The 23,662-nt window shown below is 53.2% G+C and overlaps 1 protein-coding gene across 1 annotated transcript in view; it reads right to left on the reverse strand.

The window, feature by feature from the left end:
• Positions 1-22,215, reverse strand: part of Kcnh2 (potassium voltage-gated channel subfamily H member 2) — a 32,231-nt gene extending 10,016 nt beyond the window's left edge. The window contains exons 1-5 of the mRNA XM_028774689.1: positions 21,823-22,215; positions 18,877-19,107; positions 3,230-3,394; positions 1,963-2,412; positions 1,233-1,444 (exon numbers count right to left, since the gene is read on the reverse strand). Coding sequence (XP_028630522.1) covers positions 1,233-1,444; positions 1,963-2,412; positions 3,230-3,394; positions 18,877-19,107; positions 21,823-21,898 — 1,134 coding nt within the window. The 5' untranslated portion in view covers positions 21,899-22,215. The remainder of the gene's footprint in view (positions 1-1,232; positions 1,445-1,962; positions 2,413-3,229; positions 3,395-18,876; positions 19,108-21,822) is intronic.
• Positions 22,216-23,662: the final 1,447 nt, after the last annotated feature.

The following is a 23,662-nucleotide window of genomic DNA, read 5'->3' on the forward strand; positions in this document are numbered from 1 at the left end:
CCGGCCGGCCGGCGGCCCCCTCCCTTGCAACCCGCTTTAGGCTCCTGCTGCAGCCGCTCCCGCAGCCCTAGCCCCTCCCCCTCCACCAGGCAGCCTGGCCTGTCACCGCAGATTAATGGTCTCCCCAACACCCCCGCCCCGCCAGTCCAGTGCCGAGCCAGCCAGAGTCAGGCAGAGACACCCAGAGATGGAGAGACGCCAGGTGACTGGCAGGGGCACCACGGGCAGTCCACAGACAAGACAGGCAGAGACTCACATACCGAAGGCATACGCACTTTGAGTCCAGGAACAGGGTAGATGCCAGGCACCCAGGTGGGAAGAGATAGGTAGGACCCAGAGGGGGAGAAGAGTGAACCAGATAAAGGCTCCAGGGTGAGTGAGAGGCATGTTCTGGAGGCAATGTAAAGGGGCGGCCAGAACCCAGGGAGCCAGAGGCATGGGAGTATGTCCAGAAGGCAAGCCAAGGGAGCCCAGAGCTGCCTCACAGGGCAGCTACGATGGGGGCAGCTTAGAACAACAGACCCCTCTTCTCCGGGGATTCTCACTGCTAAGACCTTACCACTGCCAACATGGAAAGTAGCCGTGACTGAGTAGGCAGTGGTCTTGTAAACTACCTCACTGCCAGGAGGGACATGACCAGAGGAGCCCTAAAACCAGGGCCACAGAAATCAAAAGCTGGCATTCTTTTCTGATCCCTTGATAGCTTTATACCCACTACCAGTGCCCCAACCAACACAAGAAGGCAATCCTACTCTCCACATTAAGTGGACACGGCAGATACCCCAGGCCATCTGGTATACCACCCCAGCCTAGAATAATCAAGACCACCCTGCCCTTGACTTGCATGGTCTTTTCTAACTGAGGCCCACTCCTGTTACCCCAGTGACCACTCAGATATATCTTTCTCAGCCCTCTAGCTGCCCTTTCTCACCCACCACGCCCTTTGTCTCAAGCACCTCACATTCACCTTGTACCACAGAGCCACACGTCCTATCTATTGGTCACCTACACCTGCCTATCCTAGAAGCCCCCTCCCTCCTCCAGCAGCCTCTCTCTCTACAAGCCCTCTCATCTCGAACTCTCTCTTCTTGTAGCCCAACACTGGGCATTTTCCCCACCAGCTCCTACAACTCCCCTTGCTGACTAGCCTTCCAACTGTGATCATAACCTTGACCCTTCCTCCCCAGGCCCAACTTCCTCAAAGGTGAGCAGGGAACACCTTGGACACCTACCTGGGTGACCTTCTCGGTGACATTGTGGGTCCGCTCTTTTATCTTGGGCGCTATAATTTCCCGGTCACTAGTGGGTGAAGCCAGGAAAGGGTCGCCTTTGAGGTCCACAAAGTTGAGGGTGATTTGGGGTATCTTGCTAATGGTTCGGTAGCGTACGAGGTCAGAGTCTGAGGTGGAGTTAAGCAGGCCACTACGCAGGGGGTGCATGGCCCCTGGGACGGAGACACAAAGCTTGGTCAGGTGAACAGGTCAGGGGCTGATGGGAAGACAGGCCACTGACAAGGACCAAAGTGGGATAACAAGCAATGAGGTAGCTCAGAAAACCCACGAAAACAAGCAGGGGGCCAGACCTCTCTGGGTTTTACGGAAACATGTCGCCATGAGAAGAAGGCAGGAGAAAGGAATAGAAGAGATCAGATAGATTTAGGAGCCTCTAAATCTCTCTTGTCTCTTTCTAGTTCCAGGGCCATCCCTGTTCCAGGATGTCCTGGGACAGCTAGCCCCTTGGGCCAGCAAGGACTCTGTGAGTGTAAGAATGTAATGGACATTTAATAGAGTAAAAGGCCACTTAATGAGATTAAATAAGTACTTAATGGGATTTCCATCTCCCAGACTCCCAGGCACCTAAAAGAAGAGGAAGAGAGGAAATGGTGGGCCTGAGATGGTGCAGGCTTCGCAGACAGGCAAGAAGCAAGGGGCTGGAGTAGAGATCCCAGGCCTGCGCCCTCACCTGTGCTAGCATGTCGGGGCGGAGCGGGCAGTGCCCCAGCCCTCATTGCCTCGATGTCATCCGCGGAAGATGCCCGGCGCACACTAGCACAGCTCTCTCGGGAGCGCGTCCGGGCCAGACTGCAGCTGGAACCTGAGGCATCAGGGTTAAGGCTCTGAGCTCGCGGTGATGGGTGAGGGCCTCTGACGCTGTCTACCGGTGAAGCAGACTCCGGGCCCACCAGTGCTCGCCTCTCTTCTGCAGGCCCGAGCCCTGCCACATGGTTGTCCATGGCAGAAACCTCATCCAAGGCCAGAGACTCGCTGCTGGGTGCTGCTGGCGTCAGGTCCACATCCACCACCACTGCCCCAGGGGCTCCAGCACTGCCCATGCTTCCTGTCCGCACAGATGACTCCCTAGCAGTCAGTGCCAACAAGGCAGGCAGCTTCAGGCGGAAGGTCTTGGCCCGGCCTGTGGGGAAAGGGAGACCTATGGAGTGTAGGGTGACCAAAAAGGAGTGGGTCCCTAATAGTGGGAAGCCCTCATCCCACCCCATGCACGGTACTTGATTTCCCAAACCTAGACAATTCTATCTAAAACTAGTCATCCACTCTCCAGATTCCATGACTCTCCGTGATTCTACAACTGCACTGATTGAGAGGGTAACACATGCAGAGACTGACCCATGCCTTGGCTAGGTCACTAAAGGTCACACAGTAAATGGGGACCCTGTCACCCAGCAACTGGCACCCATAGGGCTAGCTTCACTAAAACCCAAGAGGTGAGCTTTGTTGTCATGACTGTGAGAAGAATTGTTTAATTAAATCCCCCCCCCAAAAAAATGCCTCCTGGGAAAGCAGAGGATCTGAACCTTTAGGCCAACCAGGGGAAACGCTGAAGCTGCTGTTTACAGCCAAGGCCAACATGCCTTCCTAGTCTCTCTTCCAATAATCTCCACTCTTGGGACTTGGCCAGACCACGGAAGAGCTGAGTCCATGAGACAGAGCTTTCTAATGAGCTGGTGGCTAGTGCTGCTTAAGCAAGCACCTATTATTTCTCCAAGGTACTGGGTGGGGATCCAGGAGGCAAGGCTAGAAAATATACTCTGCCTGAAGAACCTGCGATGCTGAGCCCCGCCGCTGCATGGATATTTCTCCATCCTGGTCTAGGTAGACTGACCAGATCATTCCTTAGTGTTCCTTGTACCCTCACATATATACGCGACTCAGGGAAACAAGACCTCATTTCACTTATTCCTTAGCTGACTCAGGAGTTTGGCTGCACTTACCAGAAGCTAGCCAGCTGGTAGAGGGCCCCCTGTGGTTGGTGTCATGAGCCGGGGATCCTACCATGTCCTTCTCCATCACTACTTCGAAGTTAAGGATGAACATGATGACAGCCCCATCCTCGTTCTTCACGGGCACCACATCCACCAGACACAGGAAGCAGCTCCCTGCAGATTAGAAAGGCATGGGCCATGGTGACACCAGATCCTCTTCTCAAAGTGAGAAGGACACAAAATGATCAGGAAGGACCTCTAAACCCAAAAGAACCCATCAGCTTCTACCACACCCCAATAGCCCACACCTGCAATTCCTGACCCTGCACCTGGCTATGCCAGCCAGCCTGCCAGCCGGTCCGCACATCCTCCCTCTCAGCCATCTTGCCCTTCTCCTCCTCACCTTCTTTCTCCAGCTTGTGACCCTTTCTTCCTCCATGTTCTCATCTGTATCCCCATCTTTTCAATGTGCCTGTGCTTTTCCCTCCTTCAAGGACCACACTCCATGCTTTAATCCAGCATCTCCTGCTCCAGCCCTAGTTCTAAAGCTGTTCAACATCCCTGTGCTTCGTTTTCCTCACCTGTAGAATGGAATGGTAGCCATTCTCCCAGGAGTTGCAAAGATTCATTAAGTCCACACTTATATGTGCATATGGACATTAAAGATGACTGGATACTGTATCTGTCTTGTATGTGCAAGACCTGACATAGGGACACTATAGACAATTGGATACTGTATCCATCTTGTCTCTGTTCTCTTTCATCTCCATCTCTAGGCATCGTGTGGATCCACAAGTATGCAACTTGAAATCAAAAGTTTAAAAACTTTACAGCATTTTGGGACTGCCACAGTATCCAAGTATACAGTCTCCTACATGAAAGTACTGGACTGAGACCTGGCAGAAACCAAGAACCCTGATCCCTCACCAGAGACCAAGAACACTGCTATGAGATCTTTCTTTGTGCTTCTTATTCCTGACTTCTTCTCTCCATCCCCCAGAGTCCTTGGAGCAGGCCAAATCATCTCAGCAGTTCCCTTGGGATCTCAGAAATACACAGTCCAATGCCCTCCATGTTGACTTCTGAACTGAGGTAGACTCAAGGTGAGTATCCCTGCCAGGACCAAGCTAAGGGTCTTGCCTGCAAAAAGTTCTCCTTGATGAATCAGAAGGGCACAATGACATCCTGGTCCTCTCACAGGGAGCTAGGCAGGTTGTCATCTCCTGTCCATCATCATCCAAGCTTCCCATTACTCATCTGACTTCTCTGCCTCCTGGTGGTCACACTCCTTCTGAACAACCCAACACCTAGACTAACTAATGCGCCTTGGAAGCCTGTGACAGGCCATGGTGTCAGTGGTACAGCAATAGTGACATGGAAAAGGAAATCAGGAAGAAGGAGGAGGTTGAGAAAGAGGTGGAAAGTCGTATGGTCTCAAGAGAGCCCTAGCAGCCAGCATTGGCCTTCTATTTACCTTCATGTCCTGGAGCTCCCTAGGTTGGTCCCTTGCCTCTGACCCTCCCCTTACCCTGAACCCTGGCCCGGCTGTACAGGAGGGGTGGTGACAGGAGTCGAGGGAAGAATGAAACCTGGAGCTTACTTGATGCCTGTAGCCAGGCCTGAGTGGGTGGGCACTGAAGGTACAAAAGTGCTCACTGTGCCTGAGCCAGCCAGCCTTGACGGGTGGGGCTCTTGGAGACACTGGCCAACCACGGTGCAGACATGCTGGGTAGGTGACTGAGACCACAGCAGACAAGTGATTCCAGCAGCTGTGGGTTCCCACTCAGACAGACTGGCACGGAGGTGAGGGCAGAGCCCAGGAGGAGCCTGTCAGAAGCTCTCTGCCCTACCCACCCCCCTGCACTCACCATAGCCAGGGACCTCTTGCCCCTACCCGAGGGCCCTGAGCTCAGGAGCTCTGCCTGGGTGTCCCTTTAGCAGCTGCTCTTGTCCCCTGACCTCCGGCCTCTGACACACGGCTGTAGTGTTGAAGCCATGTGGGGTGGGGGTGGGGGTGCCTGGGCCCAGCTGGAGGCCGTTTGGCACCCAGACAGACAGCTTGGAGTTTATGCCCTAATATGGTGATGGCCAGCAACGGCCTGAGCAGGAACTGGCCTCCTCGGGACTTTAGAGGGGCAGGAGACCAGGATACCAAGGCCTGAGAGACCCCAGCACCTACCCCCAACAGCCCCAGAGATCCAGGCCCCAAGCCACGATGCTCGCCAGAACTTGTGTCAAAGAAGCCTAGAATCTAGGACCAAGATGCCTCTGGCTCTTCCAGATGACTTAGGGGTTCTGTCCCTGAAAGGGGCCAAGAAAATCTGACCCAGTGTCTTCAGCACTCCATCCCCTCAGCTCAGGCTTCTCCGTTAGAGAAACCACACAGCCTGGGGCCTGCATCTCAGATAGCTACGTCAGACCTTGGCAGCTCAGAGAGTGACCCTAGGTCCCTGCATCTGAAAATAATTGTCTTTAATTCTCTCCCAAGAGAAACTTCAAGATATGCCCCCTCTCTCACACAGGACAAGCCTCCTTCCCACTTCCAGAAACACAGACAAAGGATGCTGGCACTCCCCCTTTGCTGACATTCAAGGAATTTTTCTTTTCAAATATCCCATCAAAGGCCTGGTTGTTCCGAGGTGTGACCTGGCCACCCACCGCCCACCCCCACCCTACATGATCACTGATGGAAACAGATTGCAGTACCATGCATGGAAACAAAGAAAGTCGAAGACCAAGCAGGCCCTCGGCTCTAGAGATACCATCTCACTTGCCAACTTGGCAGAGTCTTATGTGGCCTAACAGGTCACCAATCCCAGCACTTTGGCTAGAAGTATGGAGGGGGTTCCTGGGAGTAAGAGTTGGACAGCCAGGCTCCCCTCGGGTGCTAGCACAGAACAAATAGCCTGTGGTCATCTTTCCAGCTGAGAGGAAAGGTTGTGAACAAGTGACTGAGCTGTCCCCGGGGAGCCTGGAACACTGGCTCTCCCCAGACACCCCTTGTTCCTCCCTTCTTCCCACTCGACCTGCAATCCACTAGTGGTCCAGCTCTTGTAAGGAAGAGGCAGCCTCGAGGAGGGCCCTGGGGCCAGAACTGGGCAAGGCTGCAGTTCCACCCAGCACCACTCTGTGGCAGGCACTGCTCACGTTCAAGAGGCAGACAGCTCTTAGAGCACTCCAGAATGGATGGGTGGGATGGGGGGTGGCACTAAAGGGAGCAGCAGGGAGCCCCATTCAAGAGGGAGCCCTCTCAAGGAGGACGTAGCACAATAGATGAGAAAGTCACCTTACAGAATGCTTATCTGTCATATGACGCTGATCACACCTACTCACTGGGCCACAGTCTGGATGAAATGACATTGTATATGACAGCCTGGCCCAAGAAGAGAGCTCTGTACATTCAGAAGAGATGAACCTTTTCAATTGGCCCCTGAGACAGTCTGATTTAAGTGGCTAATACCAAAACCTGATACCTGCCCCCCAATACCAGCCCAGGCTCTAGAGATACTATTTGGGTAGTGGGGCCTCCCTGCCTAGTCTAAGCCTGGCTTTGACCTCTCAGGATAAAAATAAAAAGAGGATCTGCGGCAGGCATACCTACAGGATCTGGTAGAGCCTTTGGTCTTGATGACCCAGGCCAGCCAGTCTCCTAGCAGCCTTCAGGGGTGATACTGCTCACCATAGGTCGCTAAGAGGGGAGACAGAGGAAGGGACCCTGGTGCAGCAGGTTCCACTCAGTTTGATAATAGAAAAAGTCTCGTTCAGACTACAAACCCTGGCTTGCGAGGATTTGATGCTACATCACACTAAGGGGTCTACTTTGGAGTAACCCTGCCTGGCATCTGTACTCACCCAGCTCAGGCATGCTTCCAGTACATCAAAACCTAATCTCCCACCTCTGGGCACCACTGGCCCAGGTCTGCCTTAGCAGAAGTTACAGTTGGTGAGAGTTCAGAGAAGACCTACAGATGACCTGGGCAGCCTTGGGCAAGTTGGTGAGGTCAGGGTCTCACCTGTACAGCAGCAGGTTTTGTGGCTTCCCCAATACCTCATGGTACCATTGAACATGCCACCACAGGTAAAGCATCAGGAACAACATGGCTAAGAAGATGGCCCTAGTGCCTACTCTGACTGAGCCAGGGACAACATGACCAAGGAGATGGCCCTTGTGCCTACTCTGAACCAGGTGTTCAATTGGACCCTAATTTGGCATCTGGACAAAATAGAGCAACACAGAACAAGCCAAACAGTGGGTGTGCCCTGGGAAAATGAGGTATTCTGCCCCCCAGCAATCAGGAGACCCTGCTTTCCCTTGCATTTGCTGTGTAGCTGCAGACAGGTCACCCACCTCTCTGAGCTTAGACTCTCTCTGTGCATACCACAGGGACAAGAGATTTCTGCTCTGGCTGCCAGATGAGGTGACAGATGGCCTTATAGAAGCATCTGGAGCTGTAATGAGGCAGAGTAGCAGGTCCCTGCAGGGAAGGTGACCTCCAGCACCCTCATCCTGGTTGCCTCCCTTGCCCCACTCCGAGCAGGAGGAACTGTGCCAAAATGAGCCCAAAGTCACACGGAGGGCAGGGAGGCTGAGGCTGCAGTTGGCCCTGTCCGCCCCCCCAGGCAGAGGCTGTCTCCGGAGGAGCAGCCCAGGGCTGTGCAGTGTCAGGTTATATTTAGCCTGGTGGTGGCGACAGGAAGATGCAGCGGGAGCTGCTTCTGGCCAAGGGCCACCGTGTCACTAACACCATTCTCATGGACAGCCAGGGGGACTAGGGAAGGCCAGGGGCCGTTGAGGGCTCAAGGGACAAGATGGGGGAGTCTGAGAGGCCAGCCAGTCAATGAGTCTGTGTCCCTGTGTGACAGCATGTATATGTATGTGTATCAGAAACAGACCAATCCTAGGCTCCCAAGTCTAGGAACTGAGCAACACAAGGTCCTGGGGGCAATCCCTGCCAGGCAGGTTTGGGAAGCCACAAGTCAGACTCCAAGTCTCAAAGAAACAAAGAAACATCATCTCCAGACTCAGTCCTCCACCACCCTTGCATCCTGCCAACGATCTCTGTGTAGGGCCAGGGCCTCTGTGGGCATCTAATTTCCTGCTAAAACCAATAGCCTACGGCATATTTGGGTCACCTCAGTTTACAACTCCTCAAAAGACAATCTCCACCCAGGAAAGCTCAAACTGGCTGAGGTCCAGGGTCATGGGGCCATGCTACCTCTTAGCTTGTAAATAAGAGTATACCCTCTGTTTAACAAGGCCCTGAGAGAACTCAGTGGGTAAAGGTACCTGCCTCCAAGCTGACCATCTGAGCTTGATCCTTGGTATCCAACATGGTGGAGAGAACTGACCCCTGCAAGCTGTCCTCTGAACTATACTAACATATCGTGACACATATATATATACCACAGCACACACACACACACACTCATACCATTTATACACAAATGTGTGTGTGTGTGTGTGTGTGTGTGTGTGTATGTGTGATGTTTTTCAAAAAGAAGGTAGGATGGTGTCACCCTGACCTGGGGAAAGCTGCCCCCACCACTCTAACTGCAGCTTCAGCAGCATCTCTCCTGCTGCTGAGCCCCCTACTTCCTCCATCCTCATCCCTCCCAGACCCCTCTGCAGAGGGTTTCCTGAATCAGGCTACATGGGTAGCTTCTCTCTGGGAACTCATCCCATACCACACACTTTGCAGAGGATGTGTCCACAAGCTAGCTCGTGAGGTGAGCTCCCTTATCCCCAGCATCCAGACCTGCACCAGGGAGACTGGCTTCACAGCAGGTGTTGAGTGCTCAGCTTTAGAAGGTCTGCTGAAGATCTCTGGATTGGTGACCGGCGGTTTTGGCCACTGTGGACATGGTGGCTCTACCTCTCACCTTCTAGACCCAAGAGCACTGACCACTCAATACAGAACTGCACCCCCCCCATCCTGAGTGTGGACCAACAGAACCACCATGAGCATTCAGGTGTATTTTCCAACGCAATATTACATTTGCTCACGAGTTAATATCAAACAGGATGGCTCTTGGACCTAAGTGAACTATAACTGTTGTGCAATTTCTGAGCCTTGGCCATTTCTGCCCCCTTCACTGTGATCCTGATCCCTGCGTTTGCAGCTGTCACAGAGCAGCAGGGACACAGAGCTATCACCATTCACTAGAGAATCAATCCTGTGGTCCCTGCCATCTTCCTAGGTTCTGTAAGCTCCCAAATACGGACACATCGAGGGCCTGGAGAGGCTGTATGTAATAAGGCTCTGCTGTTGGTCTCCGAGCAGTCACAGCTGTCTGGTAATTAACTCAAGAGGACAATTCCCCATGGCTTGCTCTCCCATAGGACACTGTGAAACACCCACAGCAAACACACTTGTCAGTAAAGTTCCCCTGAAAAGTCTGATGGCACATGCAAGAATGGAGACATAAGACCGTGATGCAAACAAACACAAAAACTGGCATTATTTCCAGGGTACAGAGTCATCTCCTCAGAAAACCAATAAAGTCACCAGGTAAACACCAAGAACTGAAACAAGAGCTCCACCAGACAGATCAGCCCATAAAACATAGCTTCAAACGATTAAAAAGTAGAGTCAGAAGACAAGGCGGCACCAGCATAGTGGACCACATTTGTGACACCCCCAACTCCCGCACTCAAAGTCAGCCCTGGCTTCACAGTGAATTTGAAACTTCAGAAAACAGGGAAGGGCCAGCAAAATGACTCAGTGAGTAAATGCATGTGCTGGGCAAGCATGAGGAGCTGAGTTTGCTTTCCAGAACCTACAGTGGAAAGAGAGCCAACTCCCCAACCTTGTCTTCCAGCCTCAAACAATCACCATGACATGCATGATCACATAAATTAAATGTCTGCTTCCTAATCTCTGTGTATGTGTGTGTACGCACACATCTGTGTGAGTATAGATGCACATATGCCATGATATCCACATGGTATTGTTTTGCCTCTGCACACACAAGGCTACAGCCCATTCTCAGGATTCTCCTGTCCTCTGCACACACCAGGCTATTGTCCCATGAACTTCCCAAGATTCTCCTGTCCCCGCCTTCCACTTTATCTGGTAGCATATGATTACAGTCATATGCTTCTACGCCCAGCTTTCACGTGGGCTCTGAGGATTTAAACTTGGATCCTCACACTTTTCCATCGAGCACTTTATCCACTAAGCCATCTCCCCAACTGTAAAATCTCTTCTTCAATAACAGTGACTATGGAGTAGCTAGGGATGATCAAGAACATACAGGTGAGAAAACAAAACCTCAGAGCAATAAACTATATGGAAATGAGATGGCCCGTAGAGATGGTCTAGGATCATACTGAAACTTACAAAGCTGTTAATTCTTCTGAATTACGAGCAAACCTAATTCTGACAGAGGCTTTGGTGAAGCTGGCACATGGTGCAAACTTGCTATCTGAAAATGCAGAAGCAGAAGCAGGGTGATGAGCTCCAAGCCAGCCTAGGATACATCAATACTGACTCAAAAACATAAACAAATGAAGTTAAAAGACGGGGGTTGGGGGGGGCAGGTATAGCTGCTTTCCCAGCCCCAGGTATGGCTGTTATCCTAGCCTCAGGTATGGCTGGCTGTTATCCCAGCCCCTGGGAGGCTGGAACAGGTGCATTGCCACAGTTCAAGACAAGCCTGGGCAGCTGCATACATTGTGAGTCCTAAGCTACAGTGTAAGATCTTATCTAGTAAATAAGTAAACAAATCATTTTTTAAATTAAAAAAAAAGTGGAAGAATTCACCTTTTCAGTGACTGAGACACGCTAAGTAAACACCATGTTTTGTGCTTGTTGTTTTACAGTCCTGATGGACACACTAATAGATATTTGGGGCAGAATCAGGGGCAGATCCATGGTTACACAGCAAAGTAACCTATGCTGAAGGTGCCCCACAAAGCAATGGAAAAAAACAGACTAGATGTGTTGGGAAAGTTGGCTCCTTACATGGAAAAAAATAAAACTTGATCCTTACTTGACACTGCATCCAAGGAGGGCTCAGTGGATCCAACACTCAACTGAGGAAGGTGAGCCCAGGGAGTCAGAGAAGAGAAGCAGACCTGTGGGTCCTCAGCCTTCGCATAGGAAAGGGTCTCCAGCGGAAGTTCAAAAGCACGGGTAAGACTAAGTCAATGATTCGTTTGTATCAAAACTAAGATTGTTTGTTTCATTAACCAAGCAGAGAGAAAGAGGGGAAGGTATTCACAATTTGAACAAGGATTTGACATCCAGAATGCATACTGTACTCGTTTGTATTTCTAGAGTACACAAGCAAAGTACATTGGAAAGTCACACGATCAAAAGAGAGCAGTCTCACAGGAAGATAAGCAAAGGGTACAGTCATGCAATTGGCAGGAATCAAAGCTCATGTGGCTATCAAGCCTGGAAGAGATGCTCTAACTTACAATACATCAAAGAAACTCAAACTGAAGCAGCAAGCCCACAAGACCAGCAAACATTAGAAAGGGAGATGGTGTTGCATGTGGCAGAGGTGGGAGAACATGAAAGTCTCCATTCAGGAGGCAGACTACAGGTACACAGTAGGGCAGCAGTTAACTAAGAACCCCATCTCCTGTGATCCAGCAATTTCACTTCCAAGCTATGCTGGCCACAGACACTCTCACAGGAGTCTGGAAAGGCATGGGTCAGATAATGTTCTATGTGGCATTTTCTCTGGTGACAGAGAGGTAGAGACTATCTGGGGTCCTTCACTGGGACAGGAGCAAGTAAAACAGGTAGATACATGCTCCAAGCTGGGAAACCACATCCTGGATACTCACTGGCAGCCAGCCCACCTGCACATACAGTCATGCTCCTGTGAATGCCAAGGATACAATACACGGCACAATACCATTTGCATACATTAGATCCATATGCATCTATCCAGTCAAAATACACATTTGCAAGAACATATGTGAAAAGCATATTCATAGGGAGTGCATTTGAATGGCTGCCTGTAAGGAGCGCACAGAACTGAGAGGTGAGATAAAAAGAAAAGGCAGGCGAGAAAATGAAAGAGAGAAACAATGGCGTGAGTATTGGGGCCTCACTGGCTTGAGGGGCTGAGCCAACAGGAAACTGGCGAGGAACAAGACAGTCCAGGGTGCTGAGCAGACAACTTTACTCCCCGTAGTCTTAACTGAGACCTGGGTACTACCTGCTGAGTGGCAATCACACACACTCTCTCTCACACACACACACACATGCACGGCATGCTGTTATTTGGTACTTGTTTGGGGAATGCCCTCCACCCACCATTCAGGGCACAAGTGATCTGATCCACTTCAGAAACAAGGGCCACCGAAGCCTTCAGATTCGAGCCAAACCCAAGCCTTCCAAGACCTGAGCTCATCACACCCCAGAAGCAATAGCTTCTGCAAGATGGTCCACACTGGGTTCTAGAGTAAAGAGAACTGAGCCCAAAGTCCAGTTTGGGTCCCCACCTGCTATGTGTGTCCCTTAGCCTTCAAAAGCAAGAGTTTCTCTCCCAGAAAATGACTAAGAAATTTTATTCACGTGAGGCTACAAAGGACCAGCATTTACACACTGTAAAGTCAGTCACCTGAGTCTCCCTAAGTGATACCAGAAGCTGCTAGCTACCAGCTGGCTTTGCCAAAGCTTTGTTCCCCTCTCGGCTCTCCTCTCATTCCCTCTGAGCAAAGAGGCTGGGAGGCTGAGCACACTCCCTGCACTGTGTGATGCCTCTCACACTCAACAGAGCAGGAGGGCAGGGAGCCACTCCTCTGGCCCTCCACCCCCTCTTCCACCCTAGCGTTCTATCACCCCAAGGTTTTCACAGGATGGGACACTAGCCCAGAGATAAGAAATGATTTTCCCAAGGCCACCCAGTCCATTATCAAGTTAGAAACGGCCCCCTAGTCATCTAATGCCAAGAATAAGGCTTCAGTCACACAGAGCTCCCGTTTGTCCATTCATTTAGCAAAAAACATGTAGATATTGAGCTCCTACAATGCACTAGGCAGGTAGATACAAAGACACAAAAAAATCACACAAAAAACAAAACCAAGCCTAGTGGGGATGAAGGGTACTGCAAACTCATCCAGGGCCAGTACAGGCAAGAACAGGTAAAGGCAGAATGTTGCCCAGCCTGTTGGGTAATGCTAGGCCAGCTGGTAAATGCCCAAGCCCAGAAAACAGCCCAGAGATCTTAATGGACAGTGAGGGGTGTCAGGTACCACTGGGACCCTCCTGAGCTGGCCCTTAGTCCAGTATCCCTCTGACTCCTCTCTGTGACTCAGACCTCCCTGCATATCACAAAGTCACATGTCATTCTCTCACCCATGGGGGCCAGATACCATTGCTCTCTTGCCTGCACACAAGGTGGGAGGCAGGTTTTAGAAAAGGTCAACCTCTGGCCATAGGAGAGGTGGCTGTCACCCTCAGGGAGGCTACGTAGGAAAGGGCTTCCTTGGAACTCTCGGTCTCACTGCACAGGAAGCCACCCCAGCTCACCCACCTCCCAGCACTGAGCGAGCCCTGCTGCTGTTCCAGGCCCCCTCCCCAGAGCCACTGTTAACTCTGCTTCTACCGACAGCTCTGCACAAATATTTACATAGTTCCTCTGGGGTTTCAGAGACACCACACACAGGAGCAGGAGGCACCCTCCCGATACTGTCCAGGCCCAGGGCCTCTGAGGAAACAGCACCTCTCAATCCTCATGGACAGGAAGCCCTCAGCAGCCCAGGGCAGCCCACCACAGGGAAGCTAGGAGAAAAGTGCTTAGCAGAGACAGACAGACAGACAGACAGCTGGAGATAGGCCCTGCCAGAAGCTACCACCTGCCTCAGGCTCCAGACTGTATCAGATCCTGAACAGAGAGATATCTGTGCTCCCCAGAAAGGAGCACACCTTTAATCCTAGCAAGGCCAGCCTGGTCTACCTAGCTAGGATTACACAGAGTAAAAGGGGGTTGGGGGATAAGCACTCCAATGGCTTTGGCCCTAAGGAAAATCCCTAAATTTAAGACCTTGGCTTCTCTTAGGGAGGCTTCAGGCTGCTTCCCATGAACAGAGTACAAAAACAGCTAGGTACTGACCTCTGACCTCTGACCTCTGCCTTCCCTCTCAAAATCTCCTCCTTCAGAGAAAGCATCTTTTCACCAACTCAGATGACACACAACTGGGAGGTGGGGGTGGGGGTGTGTGTGACGGGGAGAGCCACAGCAGAGGCAGGGCAGGACCTCTGACTTAAGTGAACAGGGAAAGCAGAGAAGAGAGAAGACCAGGACAAGTGGCCTGGGTTGTAAAGGATGATGGAGTGCCCAGAGGTTCGAGGTTGGTACCACCAGGGCCAGCCTGAGCACCTGGAAGACCAGGATGTAAGTCAGGTACAGCACAGAGCAAATGTGGAGACACAGCACACTGGGGAGCTGGCCTGGACGGAAGGTCTCAACCCCTCCCCCTCAGCCACAGCATCAGCTGTAGCAGTGGGGACCCTCTGACCTTGTTGCCATGGCAACTGGCCTACAGCTGGAGTGGAGAAGCCAATAGACTCTTCTCTAGAGACAACCCCATCTCCACCCACACACAGGCTCCTGGGGACACAGGGACAGAGAGACAGGGCCAGGACAGTCAGAGGTATGGTAAGACAGATAAAGCCTTTGAGACAAAGGCCTGGGGGATGGGGATGAGTAAACAGCATACAGGAGACACAGAAAGAAGCAAAAATTTAGCTCCCGGATGCTGAAGGATCAGGAGAAATAGACAAAAGGAGAAGGAGGCAACAAATGGAGGGGACAGAAGCAGGCAGGCAGGTCTGAGACAAAGGCAGGGAGGCCTGAGTGTGGGGAGGAGGGGGGCACAGCAGGCAGGAGGAGAAGCAGCAGGGAGGTGGGAACAAAGAGCAAAGACAATAGAAAGGCCAGGGAGAGGAGAAGCTTCATCTCCTCCCCCCCCCCCCCACCGCAGCAGTGCAGGGCAAGGTGTGTACCCAGCCGGCACCTGCTGTCCGAGGTGCCTCCACAGAAAAGTCACACCCTGCCAGACCTGTACTACAGGGTTCTGCTGCTCACAACTGCGTTCTGATCCTGGGCCTGTCTTAAGGGGCATCAGCATACGGCCATTGAACTGGGCACACTATGTCTCCTCCTCCACCCACACTCCCCCAGTCTAGCTTCCTCACCTCCCAGCAGCCCCAGCAACTAAATAATGGGGCTGTCTGGCTCCAGACCCTGAGACTGCACAGAGCTGAGTTAGAGACTCCGACACAGCACAGCTGTCCTCAGAGGCGCCTGCCAGCAAAAGGCCCTGCCTCCTTCCCAGCCAGTCTCCCTCCCAGGCCAAGTACCTACTCTCCCAGGGATGGCCCAGACAGATACCCTAGAAAAGGTTTGGACAAAAACAGGAGGTGGCATTAGCACATTTCTTCTCTGAATCTGTACATGTTCCACATATCCACAGTCAGACAGACAGACAGACAGACAGATAGACACACACACACACACACACAGAGGGGGTGGGCAGCCATCCCAGGTCAGGCAACAAAGATGGCATGAGGAACTTTGTGTCACAAGGCAAAGGATAGAGAGGCTGAAGAATCTGTCTGCACTGCCTTCAGCCTAGAATGGCAAGGTAAATGGGGCCCCAGATAGCTGAGGTCTTAGGCCAATCTGTTGTCCACTGGGAGTTATCTGAACCCCATGGAAAGTAAGTGAGAAGAAGGGGTAGGAGACAGTGGCTAGCATAGGGTTTCCTAGGTCACGGCCCCATTTGGAGTAGTAACCTGGAGAAGGCCAAAAGTTTAGGCTTGCACAGGGACCTGGATTACAGGCCCATTCCTTTCACGAATATACTGGTGACAGGATCTCTACCACACAGCTTCTTCACCTGCTACCCAAATGGCTAAATTAGGTGGGCCTCAAAATTCCCCAAGATGTCACAACAGTGCCTTTTCAGGACTCTCCCAAAGGAGTCAGCATGAGCCAAAAAGACCCACACTACTTAAGACAACATGCATGATACAGCCAAAGGCAAAATCAGTCCAACATCTCTGATGCCAAATCCACAAACACAAACAGTATCCATCATGGGATTGGAGTGTGGCTCACTGTGGAAAGACCCTGCATATGAGCAATGTCTCAAAAGCTCAGCACCCATGAACCTAGTGATGCAGGGTTATCATCTCAGCTACTTTGGAGGCTGGAAAAGTTCAAGTCCCACTTATGGGTTATGGGGTGAGTTCAAGGCCAACCTGGACAACTTAGTGAGCTACTGTCTCAAAGCAAATAAATTTAGGCCCAGATGCAGTGGTGCACACCTTGAATCTCAGCACTGGGGCACAGAGGCTGGCAGATTGCGTTGAGTCAAAGACAGCTAGCTATACTGTATCTACATAGTGTGAGACTCTGCCAAAAAACACAAAAAACAAGTGAGAGTGAGAAAGGAGAGAGGGGGAGAGAAGGAAAAAGGGAGAGAGAGAGAGAGAAAACACGCACACACAAGCACTGGCATAGCTCAGCAGGTAAAGGTGTTACCCATACAAGCCTGACAACCTGAGTTTGATCCCCAGAACTCATGCAAAGGTTGAAGGAGAAAACCAACTCCATAAAAATGTACTCTGACCTCAAAACACACATCAGGTAGCACTCACTCCCACCACACACACACACACACACACACGCATTGAACGTTCTGAAGAAGAAAAAAGAAAAAGGAACCCTAGCATCCGAAGATCCCAAGCATTGAAACAAAATTGTGGAAATCGACCAATTTGGCTGGTGGGAGATTCCCACATTACACATGACCCGAGTAGTTACGTGTTCATATGCACGTATACACCTGTGGTTTGGAAACTTAAATTTGTATTTGTGTGAAGCACAGACAGCCTCTTTAGTTATCTGGTGTCCTTGTCAATGCATGACACACAGCAGAACAGCACAGCATGGCTCTGGTCAGACAGACATGAACTCTGCTCCAAGCACAGATGCTTTCAGTTGGTGTGGCTCAGGGAACAGTCTTAATTTCTCTATGATTTAGTTTCATCATCCTTAGGAGATAAAAGGCGGTATTGAGAGGTCAAAAATTCCTGGGAATAAAATTTCAATTTCCCAGGAAGCAAACAGGGCTCCTCAGAAGAAACCATCAACAATGGGTCATTGATCAGTGACAGCCCTGACTTAGAAAGGATAAAACTAAAACTGAGTCAGCTCCTGGAACACCTGGTTGGAGGAGATAACAAGGACAGAACTTCGCTGGGTTTCTGAACTTCTTCAAGGTTTCAAATAAATATAGAGAAACTAACATAATAGCCAGTCAAAATTGTACTGATGTCATGATTTGCCCCAAGCAATCATATTATAGGTTACATAACCCTTCTAGAAAATTCCCCTAGCCCTGTATAAAAGGGGGCCTACGAGCCCCTCAGGTCTTTGCTGTTTTGATGAGAACTGACTCCATGCTAGTAGTTTCTGCAGAATAAATGCTCTTTGCTTTTGTATACTATTTGAGTCTGGTGTCTTCCCTCGGTGATTCTTGGACCCTAACAACATCAGGGATGCTGTGAGAATTACACATTGTCACACAGCTGAATGTGCTTCCCACCACCCCTACCTGCCTGCGAGCCAGAACTGCAATTATGCAAGCAAACTCTCCAGCAAAGGGACACTAGTGGTATATACCCTCTGAGTGCTGTCCAAAGACATCACAGGCTACACACCTGCAAAGGAAACCCCTAAGGAAGCCACCCTGGAGCATGCACATCAGAGGTCTGCAGCTTGCAGGGGCCATTTGCCACAGCAAGAGGCAGGGTGTGCTCACTATGGCTAGGCAACCAGCTCCCTGAGAGCAGGAACTTTGCTTTTCCTGTAGGCAGCTCTATGTTCAAGAGCTCAGCGCCGAGCTGGGTTCCAGGGATGTGGTGAAGCTTATGAAACACTCACTGGTGAATATTCTGGAGCCCCTTCTGAGCCTCCCAATACCCATTACCCCACCACTTCACTGACCTCCCTGAGTAGAGCCCACCCAGCAGCACAGGCCTAGTGAGAGAACAGCTCCACCCACCCACTGTGTTTATCCGCTCTCCACTTTGCTCTCCGGAAGCCCAGAGCAGCTGGCTTGGGAGGTGGTGGCTGAGCAGAGACACCTGGCTAGGAGGGAGTTGAAGGGAGGAGCAGGGTGTTCTGTAGACCAGACAAAGGGACTGAGTTGAAGAGGTGTCGAAGGCAGAAGATGGCAGCAGATACAGTCCTTCTGCCCCGCGCTCCACTTCTTCCAGAAAGTCACCTGGCACAGGCTACCTTTCAGATAGCTAGAATCCTGTGGCTAGGAACCAGCGCCAGCCCCCACCTTGCCCTATTACCATCATCCACGTACGCACCTACCATCCCAGCTTAGTCAAATGTCAGCCTACCAAGCTCAACATAATGACACCTGCCAAGGAGTAAAGTATGAGAGGTGCAAGGACCCCTCAGCCTTAGTACCTCCAAAGCCATCCAGAATGCCCACCCACCAGAGTTGAGACCTAGGCCACACCCACGCCTGGGGGTCCCGCCCCCAAAGGACCCCGCAAGATTCGCCAGCCTCTAGCAACTATAGATTCCACTCCATTGCCCCTCCGCCTGCATCCACGCTCGTTCTCTGGAGGCCCAGCCCCTTGCCACAGCCACGCCCTGGCCCCGCCTACCATCTTTCCGGTAGAAGGCGATCTCCACTTTGCGCTCCTCCGCGCCCAGCAGGGCCTGCGCGATCTGCGCGGCTGCACGGCGCTGCGTGCGCGGCCCATGCAGGAAATCGCAGGTGCAGGGCCGCTGCATCACCTCGGCCCGCGAGTAGCCGCACAGTTCGCAGAAGCCGTCGTTGCAGTAGATGACGGCGCAGTTCTCTACGCGGGCGTTAGCGATGATGAACTTGCGGCCTGCGGGGGGGAGGCGGGGATGAACGCGCACGTGAGCGGGGACACTAGTTTCGGGGGCTTCTGGCCCTTCCCCACATTCGCTCGTCACACACTGCTGTCCGACACTCCCCCGCACCAGGGAGGAGATCCTAACCCCGGCTGAAAGCAGCTGTGCAGTGACACAGGTGCCTCCACCGGGCGCGGCCTCGCGACACGCCCCCTACCCCCTGGCCAGCCGCCTGGCTGCGTGGCTTTCCCCGGGCAGAGAGCCAGCGGCCAAGGCCGGCCTGGGCGGGTGTCAGCAACGCGTGTCAGCAGCCGCGGCGGAGGGATAAACACAGCCTGGAAAGGGAGCCTGGGAGGGACAGGAGATGGCGGCCGGCCTCCCCTTTGCACCAGCTCCTCTGGCTTCTTCCTTTTCGTAAGGAACTCTTCCTAGAAAATCAGTCCCTCAAATACCGTTAGACTCTCTCTGGTCAGGGCCTACTATGACTTCCGCATCCTATCCACAGGCAGTCAGGAGCTGAGGAGTAGGTAAACCACAGGATGAGGAAGTGAACTTGCAGACCTGGACAACCCAGCAAGGTAGCTGTTAGTATCGTCATTTTATGGATGAAGAAACTGAGGCTCAAGAGAAGTACATCTCAATGCCCTAGTCTAGCCGCTCATTCATAGTGAATCCAGCTTTTTAATCTTGTCTGGCAGAAGGACAGCTGGGGGTCACAGGCACAAGTCCAAGGTCATACAGAGCAAGGAAAACTACCTGCAACTTCACACCCTGGATCTCCCTAGAGTCCAGAGGTCAGCCCAAGACACTGCCCCACTTGTGGAAACCAAACCTGGGAAAGATGACCACCTTCTAGGGATATCAAGCCCTTCTTTGTGACCTCATCAAAGGGAGTCCAATAGACCCACTTCAGCTAGACTTGGCTCATCCACCCCACACTTGAGCTAAAGGCCAGGCAGGTGGATGAGCAGCAAGTCAGGGCAGCCTCAGAGCATCTCAAGAGTGCCTGAGTGAAATGTTCGAGGGATAGGTCCCTTCTATAAACAGAAACTCTGTCCACTTTGGCCTTTAATGCTAGTGTATGCAATTGAAGTTGAACCTATCTCCTTCCCCCCTCGATATGCAGTCTGCAGGCTGCAGCCCTGCACAGTCCTGCAATCCCTAGATGCCTGGCTGCAGCAGGGCTCCCTGTAGCAAGCTCAGACCATCAGGTTCCAGCCTCCTGACTTCTGCCTCTTTCCCCTGCCCTCCAGAAAGTTACTTTTGAGAGTTAGGTCATCTTTAGGTCAGTTCCCAAGGACTTTTGGAACCCCCAAGCAAGCACCAACCCCAAGTCAGAGCTTCTTGTCGGATGAAAAGACCTTCTAACTCTGCCTCCACCCCCACTCAACCTAAGGCGGTCCAGAGTACCACCTAAGGCAGTCCAGAGTACCAACCACTCATGAGAGGAAAGTGACCTCCTCTCCCCACTCCCAGACTAGGAGAGCAGAGCAAGTTTCTTTGAAGGCAAGCCCCACTCTACCACACCCCTTGACTGGAACCCTAGAATACAGATCCTGATGAGACCTCAAAAGCCCTGTAGTTTGTCACCTTGTTCACAAATGTGGAAACTGAGGCTTAGAGTAGGAAGAGTCACTCAAGGTCATCTGGCAATCAGTGGCCGAGGTGGGGGCAGAAGCCAAGCCTCTAGGACCCAGTGCAAGATCTTCTCAGATTCTACCCGTGCCTACCCAACTGGTAGGAAAAGAAAGCCGAGGGCCTGCCCCCTGCCCCTAGGCCTGCACCACCCCCTCAGGATCATCCTGTTCTCTGTCTAGGGACAATGCTGCCCATCCAACTGACCCCTCCCTCCCACCACAGTAGAGCACACATTGTCCTGTGTACACAGGGTCACGGACAAGGAATGTCACTCTCCCACTCCAGGGGCCCTTTACAGTCACACCCTCTGTGGCACATGCAGCCTTGAGAACAGGCACACCAACACCAAACATTCACCTAGCCTAGGACAGATTTCTGGAAGTCTCCCTTGCCAGCTCCGAATAAGGGGAGCTGTAATCGCCCAAACCCAATGGGGGTTTGGGGTACCATCCACAGGAAGAAAGCCCACCACACTGGAGCTCCCTCCATAGCCAGCCTGTTAGCCCCAAAGCCAGCTTCAGGTATGCAGCACCCTCTCAGCACCGGACCCACAATCTTAGGGACTTGCCGGAGACGCCTCTTCCACTGCCCATGCAGACTCAAATTCATGAGTGACACAGGGATTTGGCCATATACTTGTCACACGTTCAAGAGCAGATTTGGTCACTGATCCTACACCCTTAGCTTCAGTCTATCACATACAACCCAGCCAAGACTGGAACGTGCAGTGTACTTTTAGGGGCAAACAGTGTGGGTCATACACAGTCTTATGGCAGCACACACATAATCCCATAAACTCCAGACATTTAGAGTTGGAAACACCTACATATCTCATTCCACCTCCCTTTCCTGCACATTCCAGGTGTCACACACACACACTCCGACCCCTAGTTGCAACACTAGGCCCCTTGGTCCTATGCCAGTGATCCCCTGGCACCAAGCCTTGTCCCCTCGGTGGGTCTCAGGGCCCATCATCCCCTACTGACTCACATTTTGCACTGCACACAGCACGGGCACGCCCCCCATCCACACTCAGCATAACTGGACCCACCCCCCAGCCCCCTCCCCGTCTTGCCCCCTCCCCCACTCACTCTGGCCCTCAAACTTGCGGATGATGGTGTCGAGGAAGGTGTTCTGCGGCGCGACGTGGCCCCTCCGCACCGGCATCCTGAGCCCATGGGCGGGCCGGGCGGGCCCCCACCCACCCTGGCCCGGCCCGGCCCAGCACTAGGCTTCGGGTGGCCTGGCCGGGCCGTGGTCTCCGCACCCCGCGGCCAAGCTGAGTGCGGGCGGGGCCGGAACTGGACTGAGGGCGCGGGATTCCCGCTCCGATTAGCGGCTGCCGGCTCCGGACCCCGGGCCGGGCCTGAAGCTGCTGGAGCTGCGGCGCCGGCACACCTGTCTGTCGACCCGGGCTGGTGGTTCCACGGGCCCCGCTGCACCTCGTCCCCGCGCCGCGTTCCACCCGCTAGAGCTCCCGGCTCTCAGCTCACGCCTGCCCGCCGCCGCCGCGCCGACAGCCGCTCCAGCGCCCGCGGCTCGGGTAGCGCCTGCGGCTTGGTCCAGCGGCTGAAGGGTTAATGCGGCGCGCGCCCCTCCGGCTCCGGCCCCCGCCTCCCGGCCCCCTCCTGTCGCCGCGCGCCGGCAGCGCCGCCCTCTCCCCTCCACCCCGAGCGCCCGCCCTCCTCATTGGCTGAGCCGAGCCGAGCGCTCCCCGGGTCCCAACCCCTCGCTCCGCTACCGAGCCCCCGGGACTCGCGCTCCGCCGAGAGGGGGAAGGGACCTTTAAGTAGGGGAACGGTGAGGACAGGTGCGACGGTCAGTTTGGAGGTGACCAGGGAGAGCAGCGTAGGATATCGCCCCCTCTCAGACTCAGGACTGAGAAACCCGATTTGATGGGACAGGACCAACCCTTTATCCCCAGCTTCCCTACTGCGCCTAGGACAGGCTGAGTACACACAGCTTGCTGTCAGAATCTGCTGTGGGTGACGGGGTTGAGTGAGGCCTAGGCTCTGAGATGAGCCGCCCCAGGGCCAGGGAAGAGCCAGGAAATGGGAAGAACAGGGAATGTCGAAGCTGTAAAAATTTGAGACAAGGGTGGGTGAGCCGTAAGAGTGGCTTGCCTCTCCAACAGCCCCTGTCTCCAGGGGGTTATAACCTCTCAGAGGCTATTCGAATCTCTTCATGGATGACATGTACAAAGACCCACACTGACAAGAGTTGCGGCCTTTTAGCTGTGAGAGCAAAGAAAGGTCCTTCCTTGAGTGCGAGGTCCCAGCCAGGGGATCCCCGTGTGCTAGAGGCCTTCCCTCCCTCTGTAGTGCGGGACCAACCTCATAGGCCCAATAGGAGGGCTTGGGGCCCTGAGGCGGCCCGGGCGGCCCAGCCCCTCAGAAACCCTGGCCTAGCCTCAGGCCCCTCCCCCTGCCAGCTGGCTCGCTCCAGCTGCAGCTCCCTTATTTAGGCAAGGAGGTCTGAGGATGCTCAAGGGCAAGCAGGGTGTCCACCAGTCGCCTGCCCACTGCCTGCCCACCGCCTGTTGGGGCCTGAGTAGGGGGCTTCGGCCGGCTGAGGTGTCCTTGATTTGAGCAGCTAAGCAACGCCTGGGGCAGGGCAAGGCCGAGAGGCGAGTGTTGACAGCTGAGCAGGCCTGCTGTGGGGAGGAGCCGGCAGCTGGAGTTGAGGCGGCCTTGAATCCCCTCCCCTGCCTGCAACCCGGATCAGAGGACTGTCTAGATGGATGGGGCCATGTGGGGGCTCCTGAGGGCTTGCAGCTGCCTCTGTCCTTGCAGCAAGGGGCTGGGTCTTGTCACCAGCGAGAACCGTCATGGGATGGGGGCGGGGGGGGGGGGGGCCGGGGCCACAAAAGGGAAACCACGCACATGACCCCCACAGGCCCGCAGAGCATCTGAAACATGCATGGTATCCAGG

Source organism: Grammomys surdaster, unplaced genomic scaffold (genome assembly GCF_004785775.1).
Source record: "Grammomys surdaster isolate TR1022 unplaced genomic scaffold, NIH_TR_1.0 242, whole genome shotgun sequence".
NCBI lineage: Eukaryota > Metazoa > Chordata > Mammalia > Rodentia > Muridae > Grammomys > Grammomys surdaster.